Source organism: Eschscholzia californica, unplaced genomic scaffold (genome assembly GCF_041429995.1).
Source record: "Eschscholzia californica isolate CP2 unplaced genomic scaffold, dmEscCali1.0.p SCAF_5, whole genome shotgun sequence".
Taxonomy (NCBI): Eukaryota; Viridiplantae; Streptophyta; class Magnoliopsida; order Ranunculales; family Papaveraceae; genus Eschscholzia; species Eschscholzia californica.
Genome location: NW_028238472.1, coordinates 52,961,872 through 52,975,799, shown reverse-complemented (window position 1 = coordinate 52,975,799; position 13,928 = coordinate 52,961,872). Strand labels below are relative to the sequence as shown.

Here is a 13,928-nt window from a genome sequence, read left to right as displayed (position 1 = left end):
AGTTTGATTCTATTCAGATTTGATATTTTCTTTTTGAGATGTATAATAAATATTTTGTGTCAAATTAAATAGGAATTAAGGACGAAAGGCGAGACAGGAGAAAGATTACAGTTACTAAGAGAAGTAATAGGAGCTTTTAGAGTTTTAGGCCAGGGCTCCTAACTGCATTAATGGGTGTAAGTGGAGCAGGGAAAACAACACTTTTAGATGTTCTTGCTCGGAGAAAGACAGGGGGATTCGTAGAAGGTGATATTCGGATTTCTAGGTTCCCTAAGAATCAAGAAACATTTGCCCGAATTTCAGGTTACTGTTCACGAATCAGTCATATATTCTCCGTTTCTCCGTTTACCCGAGGAAGTTAGCCGAGACGAAAAGATGGTGAGTCACATTAAAAGACTAATTCGACATGCTAATCGTCGTTTCTTTTACCCTTTTTTAGTTGAGTTTGAACTTATATTTTGTGTTGTTAGATTTTTGTCAAAGAAGTTACAGAGTTAGTTACGTAGAGCTTAAAAATCTAAAAGATGTAGTAGTGGGAGAGGCAGGGGTTACATGTTTATCGACCGAGCAAAGAAAGAGGTTAACTATAGTTGTTGAGTTAGTTGCTATTCCTTCAATTATTTTCATGGATGAGTGGGACTATCTGCCGGGAGATGCTACAATTACTTAGAGGATGACATGCTGATTCATTTTCACTAAAAGACAAACTCTTTCAAAATTTGACTATGATTTGGACTGTTGTTTATCCGGATGAATCAACTTGTCTTCCTCTAAATAAGAAATTCTAAATAACTTTAGCATTTTCTTATCTTAATGGATAACATATAACACATGTTGTATAACATATAACACAAAACACATAACACATAACTACCCGACCGCAACATTATTTGTGGGACAATTTAAATGGATGACATATACTAACATAAGAACAAAAAGATTGTGATACCATATTACATGTGAAGCTATGGGGGTTCGAAATTTTCCTTCTCGAATTTTGCACTATTAGAAGCAAAACTTCCCTAGATTCATGTGTGTTGTTTCACAATATCTTAACCAATTCCAACTTAAAAGACTATTTCACTAAATGATGTTATATGATGTTTCAACAAAAAAAGAAAATGATGTTATATGATTATTTCAATTATCAGGATGATATTAGAATCGTAGTAAATTAGAGTTCAATCGCTTTTTGATTTACTCTGTAAAATTTATTTACTTTTCTATATCAAATCTCAATAACTTGAATTTAACAATTGACCTGTATCCAATTCTAGCAGACCATTTGACCTAATATTTTTCTTAATCTGAACACTGACGTGGTATGGCACATTGTTCTCTGACCAAATATCGGGCCAAGTAGTATTTTTGTTGGGTTTACACCCTCACCACTAATTACTAATTGAGTTTACCCCCTCCAGTAATTGGTAATTGAGCTTACCCCCTTAAATTTAGAAATTTTGTAAAAATACTAAGGACATGTTTGACATGTGATAATAAAATCATAAATTAAATAATTTACAAACAAAATAAATCTTTACTAATCATATTTTCGATTAAATCAAACAATAAAGTAAGGTGGATTAACTATTAAGAATCATATTGATGAATAATTGTTCTTGGTAGTCACAATTATTTCACATACATCAAATATAATCTTTGTGTTTTTGTCAAAAACAGTAAATCGAAGGGGTAAGCTCAATTATCCTTATTGGGGGATAAACTCAATAACCAATTAGGGATGAGAGCCTTTCATCAAGAAAAAAAAATTAGGGATGAGAGCTAACCTCAAAAAACCATATTTTTGTTTGATTTTTTAAAAATGTTTTACACACCAAGACTGTGTTTGTATTTTCTTCTAGATTATTCTCCAAAATTGAAGTTCTTTTGAATCCAACGGCTGTTATACTTCCTAAACTTCAGGACTAAAAAAATGACCAAATTCTCTTTAAAACCTAATCTCACTCTTCTCTCTAAATTCTCACTCATTACTAGTATTTCACTCTTCAGGCTTATCCAGTCAACCCCTTAAACCCTTTCCTAGATCTTCAACACTTCTTCTCAGGTAACTAATTTCTCTCTTATTCCCTATAGATTTGATATGAATCTTGTTAAAGGGTTTATGGGGTTTTAGTTAATTTGCTAGGGTTTAGATTTTCAATGTTTCAATTAAAGGTTCCTCCTTTTTGGCTAAATGGGTATCTTTGATTGAATGTTTAATGTGAAGTTCAGTAATGGGTATCTTTGTTAGGGTTTAAGGTCTTAAATTTGGTTTGGAGATGAGGGTAGTGAAAATTTTATAGAAAGCTTGTAGCTTGAGTAACTAATGTTAGCTGCTTGAATCCATTAGAGCCCTAGTTATGTTATTTCAAAATGTCTTTTCACAGTTGAAGTTGGTTTTAGGTTTATGAGTTGTGTAGTAATGAAATGCTTGGGTAGATGTTTTGGTTTCTTGATAACTAAAAATAGGTTGAAGTTGTTGAGTGGTTTGTGGGCTAATGTACCTTGATAACTAAAAATGGGTTGAAGTCGTAGAGTATCGAGAATGCTAGACAATTTCGGTTTGTAACGACGCGAAGTTGGGGTGGGTTTGTGGGTTTATGTACTATTTGGTTAGCTAGGATGAGCAATTTTTCGATTTCTTTTTCTCTTTGTTTTGTTGGATCTGTTATTGGTTGGGATTTATGGATGTGTTCGTGACGAATATCAATCATGTTTATCAGGCTTTTCGAAGTAAATGGCGTCGATGTCTTCTGTTAGTTCATTGGCTGCTCCTAACAGCCGCGTTATGGACAAGAAGCTATCTAGTTCTTCAAGCTCATTTTCTTCAATATCATCAATGCCTTTTGTGGGAAGGAGCCAAAATGTGGTCTTACAGAGAAGATCTTCGTCAAAGATTAGGGCAGCAAAGGAGTTGCATTTTAACAAGGACGGATCTGCTATTAGGAAGCTGCAAGTGAGTTCGTGTTGGTGTTTGCTTTCTGCTATCATTTCTTCGTTTCTTCATATATTTGTTGACTAATCGTCTATTCCTATATCTTCCTCCATCACAGATTGGTGTAAACAAGCTTGCGGATCTAGTTGGGGTTACTCTGGGCCCAAAGGGTAGAAATGTTGTTTTAGAGAGCAAATATGGCTCCCCCAAAATTGTAAATGATGGAGTCACTGTCGCCAAAGAGGTATTTACCTCTTATATGGGCTTCTAAAGATATAATTTACGGTTATAGATTTGATGACTTACAAATTCATATTCTTTTTTATCTTTATTACTCGATAATCATTTTTATCTCTCCAAGTGTTTTTTAGGAATATGGTTTTAGTGAGTTTCCGAGTTTTCACCATGTTAGTGACTGGTAATAAGTATAATTTAATAGGTTGAGTTGGAAGATCCTGTTGAAAACATTGGTGCTAAGTTGGTGAGACAAGCTGCTGCAAAAACAAACGACTTAGCTGGAGATGGAACAACAACATCTGTCGTTCTTGCCCAAGGTCTGATTGCCGAAGGTGTTAAGGTTTGTAATACAATCTTCTCGTCTAATCTAATCTTAAGAAGTTAAAGACACTTAGATCACTTTCTGAAAAGACGGTACATATAGGTGGTAGCAGCTGGTGCAAATCCTGTTCAAATTACACGGGGTATTGAGAAGACAACAAAAGCCTTGGTAGCGGAGCTAAAACTAATGTCCAAAGAGGCAAGTTAGAATCGTCTCCTTCGTGTTTTATACCTTTCAGTGTTAAGTTTGATGCTAATTCTCTCTTATTCTATTGGTATACGATCCAGTCTACTATCTTGAGATATACTAAGCTTAGATTCTAAACTTTATGTATCAGGTTGTCAACTTCTTTTGAAGTTTTCACAAGGTGAATAAACGGTATCCATGTTTTTTTTTTCAGGTTGAGGATAGTGAACTTGCAGATGTTGCTGCCGTTAGTGCAGGAAACAACTACGAAATCGGAAACATGATAGCTGAAGCCATGAGTAGAGTTGGAAGGAAAGGTGTTGTAACACTTGAAGAAGGAAAGAGCTCTGAGAACAGCCTCTATGTGGTTGAAGGAATGCAATTTGATCGTGGTTACATTTCACCGTACTTTGTCACAGACAGCGAGAAAATGGAAGTTGTATATGAGAACTGCAAGGTAAGTGGCTATTCCACGAGTAATCAAAGTTCTAATTCTGTCAGAATTTTTCTGATCTGTGATTTTTAAGCTTTCTGATATCTGATGGAGAGTCTTGTTTATGCAGTTGCTTCTTGTTGACAAGAAGATCACAAATGCAAGAGATCTCATAGGTGTTTTGGAAGAGGCAATTAAAGGGGTATATCCTATCTTGATCATTGCCGAAGACATTGAACAGGAAGCTTTAGCAACCCTTGTTGTAAACAAGCTAAGGGGTGTATTGAAGATTGCTGCACTTAAAGCTCCTGGATTTGGAGATCGCAAGAGCCAGTACCTTGACGACATTGCTATTCTGACTGGAGGTATTCATCTTAAAAATGATATTAGGTTTTCTTTTGCCATGTGATCAACGTCATCTTACTGAGCTTCGAAAGTTCCATCGAGTTACTAAGTTTTTCGTTTTGTCTCTCTAGCAACTGTAATCAGAGAAGAGGTAGGATTATCTCTAGACAAAGCTGAAAAGGAAGTCCTCGGCCATGCTGCCAAGGTCGTGCTCACAAAGGAAACGACTACAATTGTGGGTGATGGAAGCACTCAAGAGGCAGTAGATAAGCGAGTTTCTCAAATCCGAAACCTCATTGAGGTCTCTGAATTAGTGTTTTTTCAATTTTATTTAATTCGTCGTTCGTTGTCGAATTTCCTTGAAATGTAACCGACTCGTGCTCGCGTTACACAGGCAGCAGAGCAAGACTACGAGAGAGAAAAGCTAAATGAAAGAGTTGCAAAACTCTCTGGTGGTGTTGCTGTCATTCAGGTAATCAGTAGTACAATTCTGAGCCTCCGACCATTTATTGCCCTAGTTTTTGAGACTTTTTTTTTTCTTTCTGCTTCTAATATGTCATACCAACTTATGTAGGTTGGTGCACAAACTGAGACAGAGCTAAAAGAAAAGAAGTTGAGAGTTGAAGATGCTCTTAACGCGACAAAGGTATTTTTTTATCGACACTAATGACTTACAAGAATTCTAACACTCCCGAACACGGGCTAGTCTGTCTTTTCGAAAATCGGAAATGGGACTAACTTTTTTCACGATTGTGATAAATCTTAGGCTGCTGTAGAGGAAGGAATAGTTGTTGGGGGTGGATGCACTCTATTAAGATTAGCTTCAAAGGTAGATGCGATAAAGGAAACCCTCGACAATGATGAACAAAAGGTAACAAATTCATGATTGTTCGGTGTGATTTTTGACCTGTTAGACGTTGTACGAAACCCATCTCTGGCTTCTTATCTTTCTCGCTAACTAACAGAACTAATGATGGATACCTTGTTAGGTTGGGGCTGATATCGTGAAAAGGGCTCTAGGCTATCCTCTGAAGCTAATTGCTAAGAATGCCGGTGACAATGGAAGTGTAGTCATGGAGAAGGTAACAAGACAGTAATTATCCACATCGCTGTAAAGAAAATGTATGAACGCCTTCACTCGTGCTGACTAGTGCTTCTAAATCTTCCTTTCAGGTGCTCTCCAACGACAATTTTAGGTTTGGTTATAATGCAGCAACTGGAAAGTACGAGGATCTGATGGCAGCCGGTATAATCGATCCTACCAAGGTAAGTTCGCCGTGAAGTAGTGAACTCTATCAACTTCTCACCTAGGATGATAGGTTCATAACCTATTCTCTTAGCTAAACCAGTACCGACCTTTTCTTTAGATAAACGGCAGTGGTTTAGGATTATAAACCTCCACGATCACTGGTCGGGCTCTGCTCTCCGTAGCAGAGAGATACACATGTTACCACTTAACCAACCATACTGAATTACTGAGCTTCATAATCACTTCCAACTTTTACTCCCCCGATCTTTTTTTTCATAATGGAAGTACGAATAATTGTGTTTTTGTCGAAACTTTAGGTGGTAAGATGTTGCTTGGAGCATGCGGCTTCTGTTGCCAGGACCTTCCTCACCTCAGACGTTGTGGTGACTGACATTAAAGAGCCCGAGGTCGTAGTTGCTGGAAACCCAATGGACAACTCAGGTTGGAACTTACTTACCTATCACCATTTACCGTCTATGTTGTATACTTTTATTCAATCGACAGTTCAGAGTGCCTGATACCTAAACAATTATTGTCTTAATGTATGAAACAGGATACGGATACTAAGACCTGTATGCATATGGGCGAGAGATTTTCGTCGAATAATAGAAGCTGGTAAGGGAGACTGAGTTTTCAATGGGGTTTTATCAAGTTTTGCTAGAAGAATTAGGCATGTATTTGATTGACTTCAAAAACATAAAAAAAAAGAAATTGAATCTTTGAGTAAATGATGGAAAATTGGTCAAAATTGTGTTAGTCTCAATACTTTTTTTTTTTTCTTTCTGTTGAAAGCTCAAAACTTGACCTATTATCTCCTTCCACAAAAATCAATGAAAAGAACAAATCAAATGGTTGATCTTGTCATTACAATGGTACTTGGGCTCAAGTGGGGTACATGATCCAGGCTCACTATAATTGCTCAAATTCATAAAGATCATAGCCTTTTCAAATTCCACTTGAGCATCCAAATCTGGGTCATAGCAAAATCGTCATTCTTAGTTGTGAAGATGTGTTGTTAGGTGCTCCATTTTCCCAGTGAGGTCGGTCTATGAAGACCCGTTGATCGGTGCTATATTTTTCCTTTGAGGTCGAACGGCTTAGACTGCCAAAGAAAAACACTATGGTGTTTCAAGTTTTTTTTTTTTTTTTGATGAGAGATGGTGTTTCAAGTTAGGCGATCTAATTTGATATTTTCACCCAATTGCTCAAATTTGTAAGATATCATAACCTTTCTAAGATAGAAATGGTCCCTATCCCTATTCCTATTCAAAGTTCATCCTTTTGTCACTTTGTTTGTTCTTTGGGTATTTGTGGTTAATATGGCCCTCCGTCACTACCTTTGGTAGTAAAAGTTTAGGTTTGATTGATGACATTTCACTTTAGAATATATTTTTAATGGAAAGTAATTTTATTGTTTGTTCATTTTCCTTTCAATGATTCATCTTTCAAAGATAAACCTCAATAGAACTAAAGTAGGTACCTTTTTTGATGAAAAGCTAAAGTAGGTACCTAGACCTATCATTTGCACAAACAAATTAGAGTTAATTCCTATATGGCCCCCTACTTTGTGACCAGCTTCTTTTATGGCCCCCTTTTTTTCGTAAATTCAAATATGACCCCCTATTTTCATGGAAATGTCCTAACTACCCTTCCTTTAAATCTTTTTTCAAAATAAAATCAAAAAAACAAACATAATTCCACCTCACTTCCCTCTCCACCACTTATCTCTCTCCACCTCACCTCTCTTTCCAAATCATCTTTCTCTCTCTCTCTCTCCACCTCACTCTATCTTCTCCGATGAAGGTCGCCGGCCGGAAATTTTTCCGGCCGGCGACCTTCAACCTAAAAAAAAAAAAAAATTTTTTTTTTAACTCTCTCATCTCCCTCTCTCTCTAAAAACTCCGGCGAAGGGGGTTTCCCTTCGCCGGAGGATCTGTTCGTGAACAGAGCTGTTCACGAACAGAGAGAGAGGGAGATACTCCGGCGAAGGGAAACCCCCTTCGCCGGAGTTTTTAGAGAGAGAGGGAGATGAGAGAGTAAAAAAAAAAAAATTTTTTTTTTTTTAGGTTGAAGGTCGCCGGCCGGAAAATTTTCCGGCCGGCGACCTTCATCGGAGAAGATAGAGTGAGGTGGAGAGAGAGAGGTGAGGTGGAGAGAGAAAAAGGTGAGTTGGAGAGAGAGAAAGATGATTTGGAAAGAGAGGTGAGGTGGAGAGAGATAAGTGGTGGAGAGGGAAGTGAGGTGGAATTATGTTTGTTTTTTTTATTTTATTTTGAAAAAAGATTTAAAGGAAGGGTAGTTAGGACATTTCCATGAAAATAGGGGGCCATATTTGAATTTACGAAAAAAAAGGGGCCATAAAGGAAGCTGGTCACAAAGTAGGGGGCCATATAGGAATTAACTCAACAAATTATGAAGATGTTGGTATCATAGCTCAAAAACTTAAGGAAAACGTTATATTTTGTAGAAGAGTTTCGACAATGAGAAGTTTTAAAGGCGCCTTTCAATAGTGCCCTCTTGGTTATTGGCGTCTCCCTTTTTTCATGAAATGGTTAGAAACACTCCTGAATTTTTGAACTTAAAATCTGTAGAGTCGAGCTGATTTGGTTATAAAATTGACTTTAAGTCCCCTGGTTCTAAAGGGGGCGAGAACTATTGAATACTACTCAAGTTAGTAGATTCAAGTCGGATTTTGTTACAAATTTCAGCTCAAATCCATCAAGTTCAACTTCAATTTTAACTCTAGAACGTCAGCATTGAGTTTGTTAGACCTTAAAATCGAATATTGTAACAAAATTAGGTTTCAACCCACAGATTTCGACTCACGAAATTACAGTTGAATTCAGTAGATCTTGAAATAAATTTTGAAACAAAGATTCAGTTCCACTAATTTGAAGGCGTCAGTAATCAAATGAAGTTGAACTAAATTTACCAAGTCAAAAGGTGATAAGGGCTCCAATAAGGGTTATAAAGGCTCCAATAAAACTTACATCAGACCCTTTTGAAACTTTCCTTCAAATGTACGAAAATTAAGTGGCCTACACCCAACTGTTTTCGACTGTCTAGATAAAAATGATTTGTCCTCGCTGTCAAAAAGCGTCTTTTTTGTGTGAGGAGAGGGAGTTCTTTTCCTTTTTCTAAATTTTTACTTTTATCGCTCGCTCACTAGCTTTGTCTGGCCTAACGACTTAACAACAAATTATAAAGTTGGTCATGGCTACCTGGTTGGTCATTGGTCTGCCTTGGGCCACCCTAGGTAGGCCAACCGATTTGGTTCGACTCAATAGTTGACACTTTTACCCTCTAAGACAAATACTATATTTTAAATAAGTACTTTCGGGTCCCATTAATAATTCTTTGTTGATTTTCCGTACAATTAGTGAGTGTCACACCAAGTGGAAAAAATTGCAATTTTGTGGGACTTATGAAGTACACGTGTCACTAGGATAGTGATCGACAAGTAACATCGAGAATCCATTAAGAAAGAAATATCTAGTAAAAAGGGGGACCATTTAGTAGTGGACAAAACCATCTCTATCGGTTAAAAGAAAAAGAAAATCATCATTACTCTCTTCTTTTTGTGTTCTTACAAAACCATTAAATACCTGAGGCGCCATGTACGTGTCCCGGTGATGTACCTCTTCCGAATGAATTTTGACTGGTTGACGTATCAGACATAGATCTAGAAATAATTTACTGGTCTAAATTCTGTCGGGATATATGCAAGATATAGTGTCAGTTTTCTATATAATTTCGTAATTTTACAAGTCTCTAGCTTGGGGAATTTATCTCAAATATTGATAGGGAGTAGGTTTCAGTTAGAGTCGATCACAGTGTGAATAGTAGCGTTCACTACAAAAATATGGAGTAACGACGATGTGGGAAATAGTCGATCACAAGACAATTTATTTGTGTTACTTGTAACCGCGATGTGGGAAAAGGCCGTTATAACTGGTCTATTTGTAACGACTTTAACGAAGCCGTTACTAGTAGCCCGTTACAAATACTCTGTATTTTTGTAGTGGTTTCATCTCCAATTGGTTAATCAATTTCACGCTCTAAATGAGCGTACTAATCGGACCCAACGACTTCACCGTTCAGACCATGGTTAGTAGGCTGGATAGTCTGAGCTTAGTCAGTGCACGACTTGACATTTTGACAGGGTAGATTTAGAATTCCTCAACCATCGAGTATACTCGACCTGTGTGTAACCCGAGCTTAACCTGTGGCCCAACATTTAGTTTATTTACATTGTCCAAGATGCTCTAATAGGTGTAAATTAAATAAAGGCATGTTCTATTTAGAATTGGTTTATGTAGTTTTCAAGTTTTATAATTGTACTAAAAACCAACTTCAATGGGGTTTTTCGAGTGATAGGGGAGGTGCAGCTGCTGTGTGCAGAAATGAAGAAGGTCAGTTCGTTATGGTTTTGATGAGGAGATTCAAATCTTCTTCGGCAATAGAGATCGAAGCTATTGTAACTCGGTTGGCAGTACAACTTGCTCTATCTATGTCAGAATACGAGTACATACTAGAAGGAGATGCATTGGCAATCATAAAAGCTTGCTCGAAGGATAGGGAGGTTATCCCATGAAAGATTAAACCAATTGTTATGGAGATTGTCGACGGCGTTGCAAGGTTACAGAACACTACGTTTAATTTTTGCTATCGTGAGACAAATAAGGTAGTTCATATCACAGCAAAATCTGTTTATGATAATGTTTTAATTCAAAGTACGAAAATGTATCGGATTTCAAGTTCTATTGTAAGTCAGTTGGAGACAGATTGTTGTAACATGAATTTAAGTTTCAGAAGTTAATAAATTGAGGTATTAACCTCCTTTCATAAAAAAAAAAACCTCCATAATTGTAATTTTTACGTTTGATTACGAACTTATTCAAATCCCCTTGATGTGTCAATCTATATTTTATGTGATGAATTTTCATAATCGTCTTATATCTATTTTATCTTCTGATGTAATTTAATATAATGGCCTTAAAGAAAAATCATTGCATCACTTAAATATATTGCATTATTCTGCTACTGGTAAATCCCAACCATTTTTAGAGAATACTTCTAAATAATTGAACTTCAACGACAATTATCTTTTTTATTGATTTTTTTAATTCCAACCATTATTTGTCAAAATTGTATATGTTCACTAATTAGACTTCGACACTTACTCGACTTCTTTAAACTTCCCAAAACTTAAAAATACATATTTTTGTCAAAGTTATGATCTTTTCATGTATATGAACAAAACTTGTGCATCATACAAGAAAAAAGAAAACAAAACAACTTATCTTATTGTAGAATCTGCAATATTTAATTTGGTTGACACTCCGACAATGATACGCACCAAATCATTTCTTAGATAGTGATAATTGAAAGTTTATTGGCAAGCTATTTTTTTAATGTTATTGACGTTTATAAATATTTTGTATTATTGATATGTCCCAATAAGCAGTTGGCCAAGTAAACGCCAATGAAAACTAATATTCATAGTCTTGATATTATTTGTCAGTATTCTTTTTATTATCTTTTTCTCTCTATTTGTCATTGCAATTTGCCTGTATACAAATAACTTGTAAATATTGCTATATATATGGATTATGGGTTTCCCAATTAAATAAATTAATAGGTAAACCAAGTAATCTTATATAGAAGGCTCAAGTGGGACATATGTTTAATTCTTTGGTGTTTTGTGTTGATTATCTCTCCTTTCCCTTTGCAGGTTATGATTTGTACACGTATAAAGAATAATTGTTTAATCTTAACAAATTCATAAATTATTTTACGATTTGATCAGGTCTACAAAAATATTTTCTAATTATCGAGTCTCAACCAATCTTAACATCACATTTGTCATTGTCATTGTCATTGTCCTTGTCCTTGTCAATCAACATTATTTAGGGTATGCTTCCTCATGGGAAATAAAAAGTGTTATTAGGGTTTATTTAATTAAGAGAGAGGTTAGCCAATGAAACAAGTAATTCGTACATCAATTTCTTCACTTCCACCTTTTCCATCAAATGGCCATAACTTTATCTTTATGGAAACAAGCAAGGAGAAACACATTTCAACCAAAAAAAAAGACTTAAGAAGAAACACTAACCCCCCTACACAAAATCATGTATTGACAATATAAACTCTTTTAAATAGTTTATACATGTAGTAGGTATATTATTTCATGTTTGTGGATAATTATATGTGGGTATCTTAATTTATTTCCACATACAACAAAGATGATATAAAACTAATGTAAATAATAATTTTTGTTTATGATATTTTGAATATTTTCATCATTACAATTCTTTTTTCTTCGAACGTGCTAACAACTAAAATATGTAAGACTCTTGAGAGGAACTCGACAGTAAAACTAAATATTTTTGAATAGTTGAAGATGTTTAATACATGAAATTATTTTTCAAAAAAGATAATTTTCGTAACGAGAAAAATATTATTAAGTTGCGATAATTAGGGTCTTGAATTATCTTCACATGAGCCCCAAAAAGTGAGATTTGAACCATCAAGTTCATTATGGCAATTAAAGCCAATTCAACGAACCAACTATTGATGCATCACAAGAATCTAAACAGAATTATAAGGCCTCATTTTATATAATTATTTTTAGGTTTCATATACTAGTGCAATTTATTTCTTATTACATTAATACCTCACCTTTTTGTATTTTCATATGAATTTTAATTATGTAAGAAATATTTTATTTTAATACTACCTTTTTAGGCTTTTTGTTTTCTTTAATTTTTCTAATCTTCCTAGAGACTTCTAACACTCAAGTTGCATGGTTTAAAACAAAGTTCACCTTCGAATATATCATTAAAATATTCATTATTTAAATCAATTAATCAAAAGTACAATAATTCTGAACCGAATCTCTTTAGAAAGAAATCCTTGTGTGACAAAGTAGTATGATCCTGTCCTATTGAGGAAGGTCTAAATGTCTTATTATGAAAATTATATGGTTAACAAAAAGTATATAATCATGATCACAAAGATACAAATGCCAAAAAATTAGTAAAAAAGATAAAAGATTCTCATGATTATTAACACTAAGTGGGTCACTCGTTCATTATTTAGTATTTCTTTTGAACAAATGTGTTAAGATATGAACCATTCATTTGTAATCAAATATCTCAATTTCTCCTTCGTTTCTCCTTTTTTTGGTTTAGTAGGTGAGTTGGTTTTCCTTTTAATTAATGTTTGCAATTTGAAGGGATATCTAATCTATAATAAACTTTGAATGGAGGAATGATGAAGAGAAAAACATACAAAAATTTCTTATTAATACATGAAGGCATATCTGATATAATTTCTTATTAATACACGGTGGAAAGAGTTAGTTAACTATAATCATGGTTAACAATTGAGATTAAAACTAGCAATTTATGGGCTTAGAGTCCAAAAAATGACCCTTAAACACACTTTTAATCCTTTCTGATCCTCAAATGGGTTTATAAACCAAAATATTAACATTAATGGAAATCTAGTCTATTTGTATCCATCTATAGACAAAACACAAATCCCTAGATTTCATATTAAATCATAATACCTAAACTAACCTTCTATATAAATAAAAAATCGATTTCCTTCAAAATCCCAAAATATCAGTTTTCCATTTTTATCTCTCACATTCTCTCTCAAATCACGATCCTATTAACAGAAGTTATTATTTTTATTCTTCTTCATAACGGAAACCATTATTTTTCTCTCTCTAAAATTGAAACCTCTATTCAACCTCCATTTTTGAGTCTCGAAATCTGCTTCATCTCATTAAACCAGTTGAAACCTCCATCGTTTACTTCGATTTCCATCATCAAAGACTCAGTTGCTACCATTGCAACCTTCAAAAGCTTCTTCTGAGGTTAAAGTAACAAGTTTAATATTTCTTTTTAATGTTTTTCATCATTATCTTTAAAGATATTTATGATTTTCATTATAATCCATTTCATCTTTGTATCATCTTTTCGAATATTCATCATTATTCATGATTTTCTCTCTTTAAGATCTTCATAACCGATTTATGGTATTAATGCTAAATTGTTGTTTACTAATTCATTATCTTCAATTATGTTATGGTTGTCTCCATTTATTAATTTATTTTTCATTAGATTTAGGTTACAGATGTTGATTTTTAGAACACTCCTTTATATCAGATCCGGTAACCGTACCATTTCTGAACCAGAGAAGATGCCGTACG

The 13,928-nt window shown here is 34.6% G+C and overlaps 1 protein-coding gene across 1 annotated transcript; it reads left to right on the top strand.

Annotated features, from left to right (window-relative positions):
* Window positions 1-1,686: 1,686 nt before the first annotated feature.
* LOC147540576 (ruBisCO large subunit-binding protein subunit beta, chloroplastic-like) lies at window positions 1,687-6,455 on the top strand. The gene is made up of 15 exons (XM_086639134.1): window positions 1,687-2,065; window positions 2,724-2,956; window positions 3,054-3,179; window positions 3,375-3,512; window positions 3,597-3,692; window positions 3,895-4,137; window positions 4,244-4,478; window positions 4,590-4,759; window positions 4,853-4,930; window positions 5,033-5,104; window positions 5,225-5,329; window positions 5,448-5,540; window positions 5,632-5,724; window positions 6,025-6,148; window positions 6,261-6,455. Exons 2-15 carry the CDS (start codon window positions 2,738-2,740, stop codon window positions 6,272-6,274), a joined length of 1,806 nt encoding a protein of 601 aa, XP_086495260.1. The 5' UTR covers window positions 1,687-2,065; window positions 2,724-2,737; the 3' UTR covers window positions 6,275-6,455.
* The last annotated feature ends 7,473 nt before the right edge of the window (window positions 6,456-13,928 follow it).

What these genes read in the sequence shown, in the direction of transcription:
- LOC147540576 (XM_086639134.1), top strand. Translation starts at nt 2,738, where the DNA reads ATGGCGTCGATGTCTTCTGTTAGTTCATTGGCTGCTCCTAACAGCCGC. An exon ending in TAAAACTAATGTCCAAAGAG is followed by an intron (nt 3,693 to 3,894) that starts GCAAGTTAGAAT and finishes TTTTTTTTTCAG; the next exon opens with GTTGAGGATAGTGAACTTGC. An exon ending in TTGTATATGAGAACTGCAAG is followed by an intron (nt 4,138 to 4,243) that starts GTAAGTGGCTAT and finishes TTGTTTATGCAG; the next exon opens with TTGCTTCTTGTTGACAAGAA.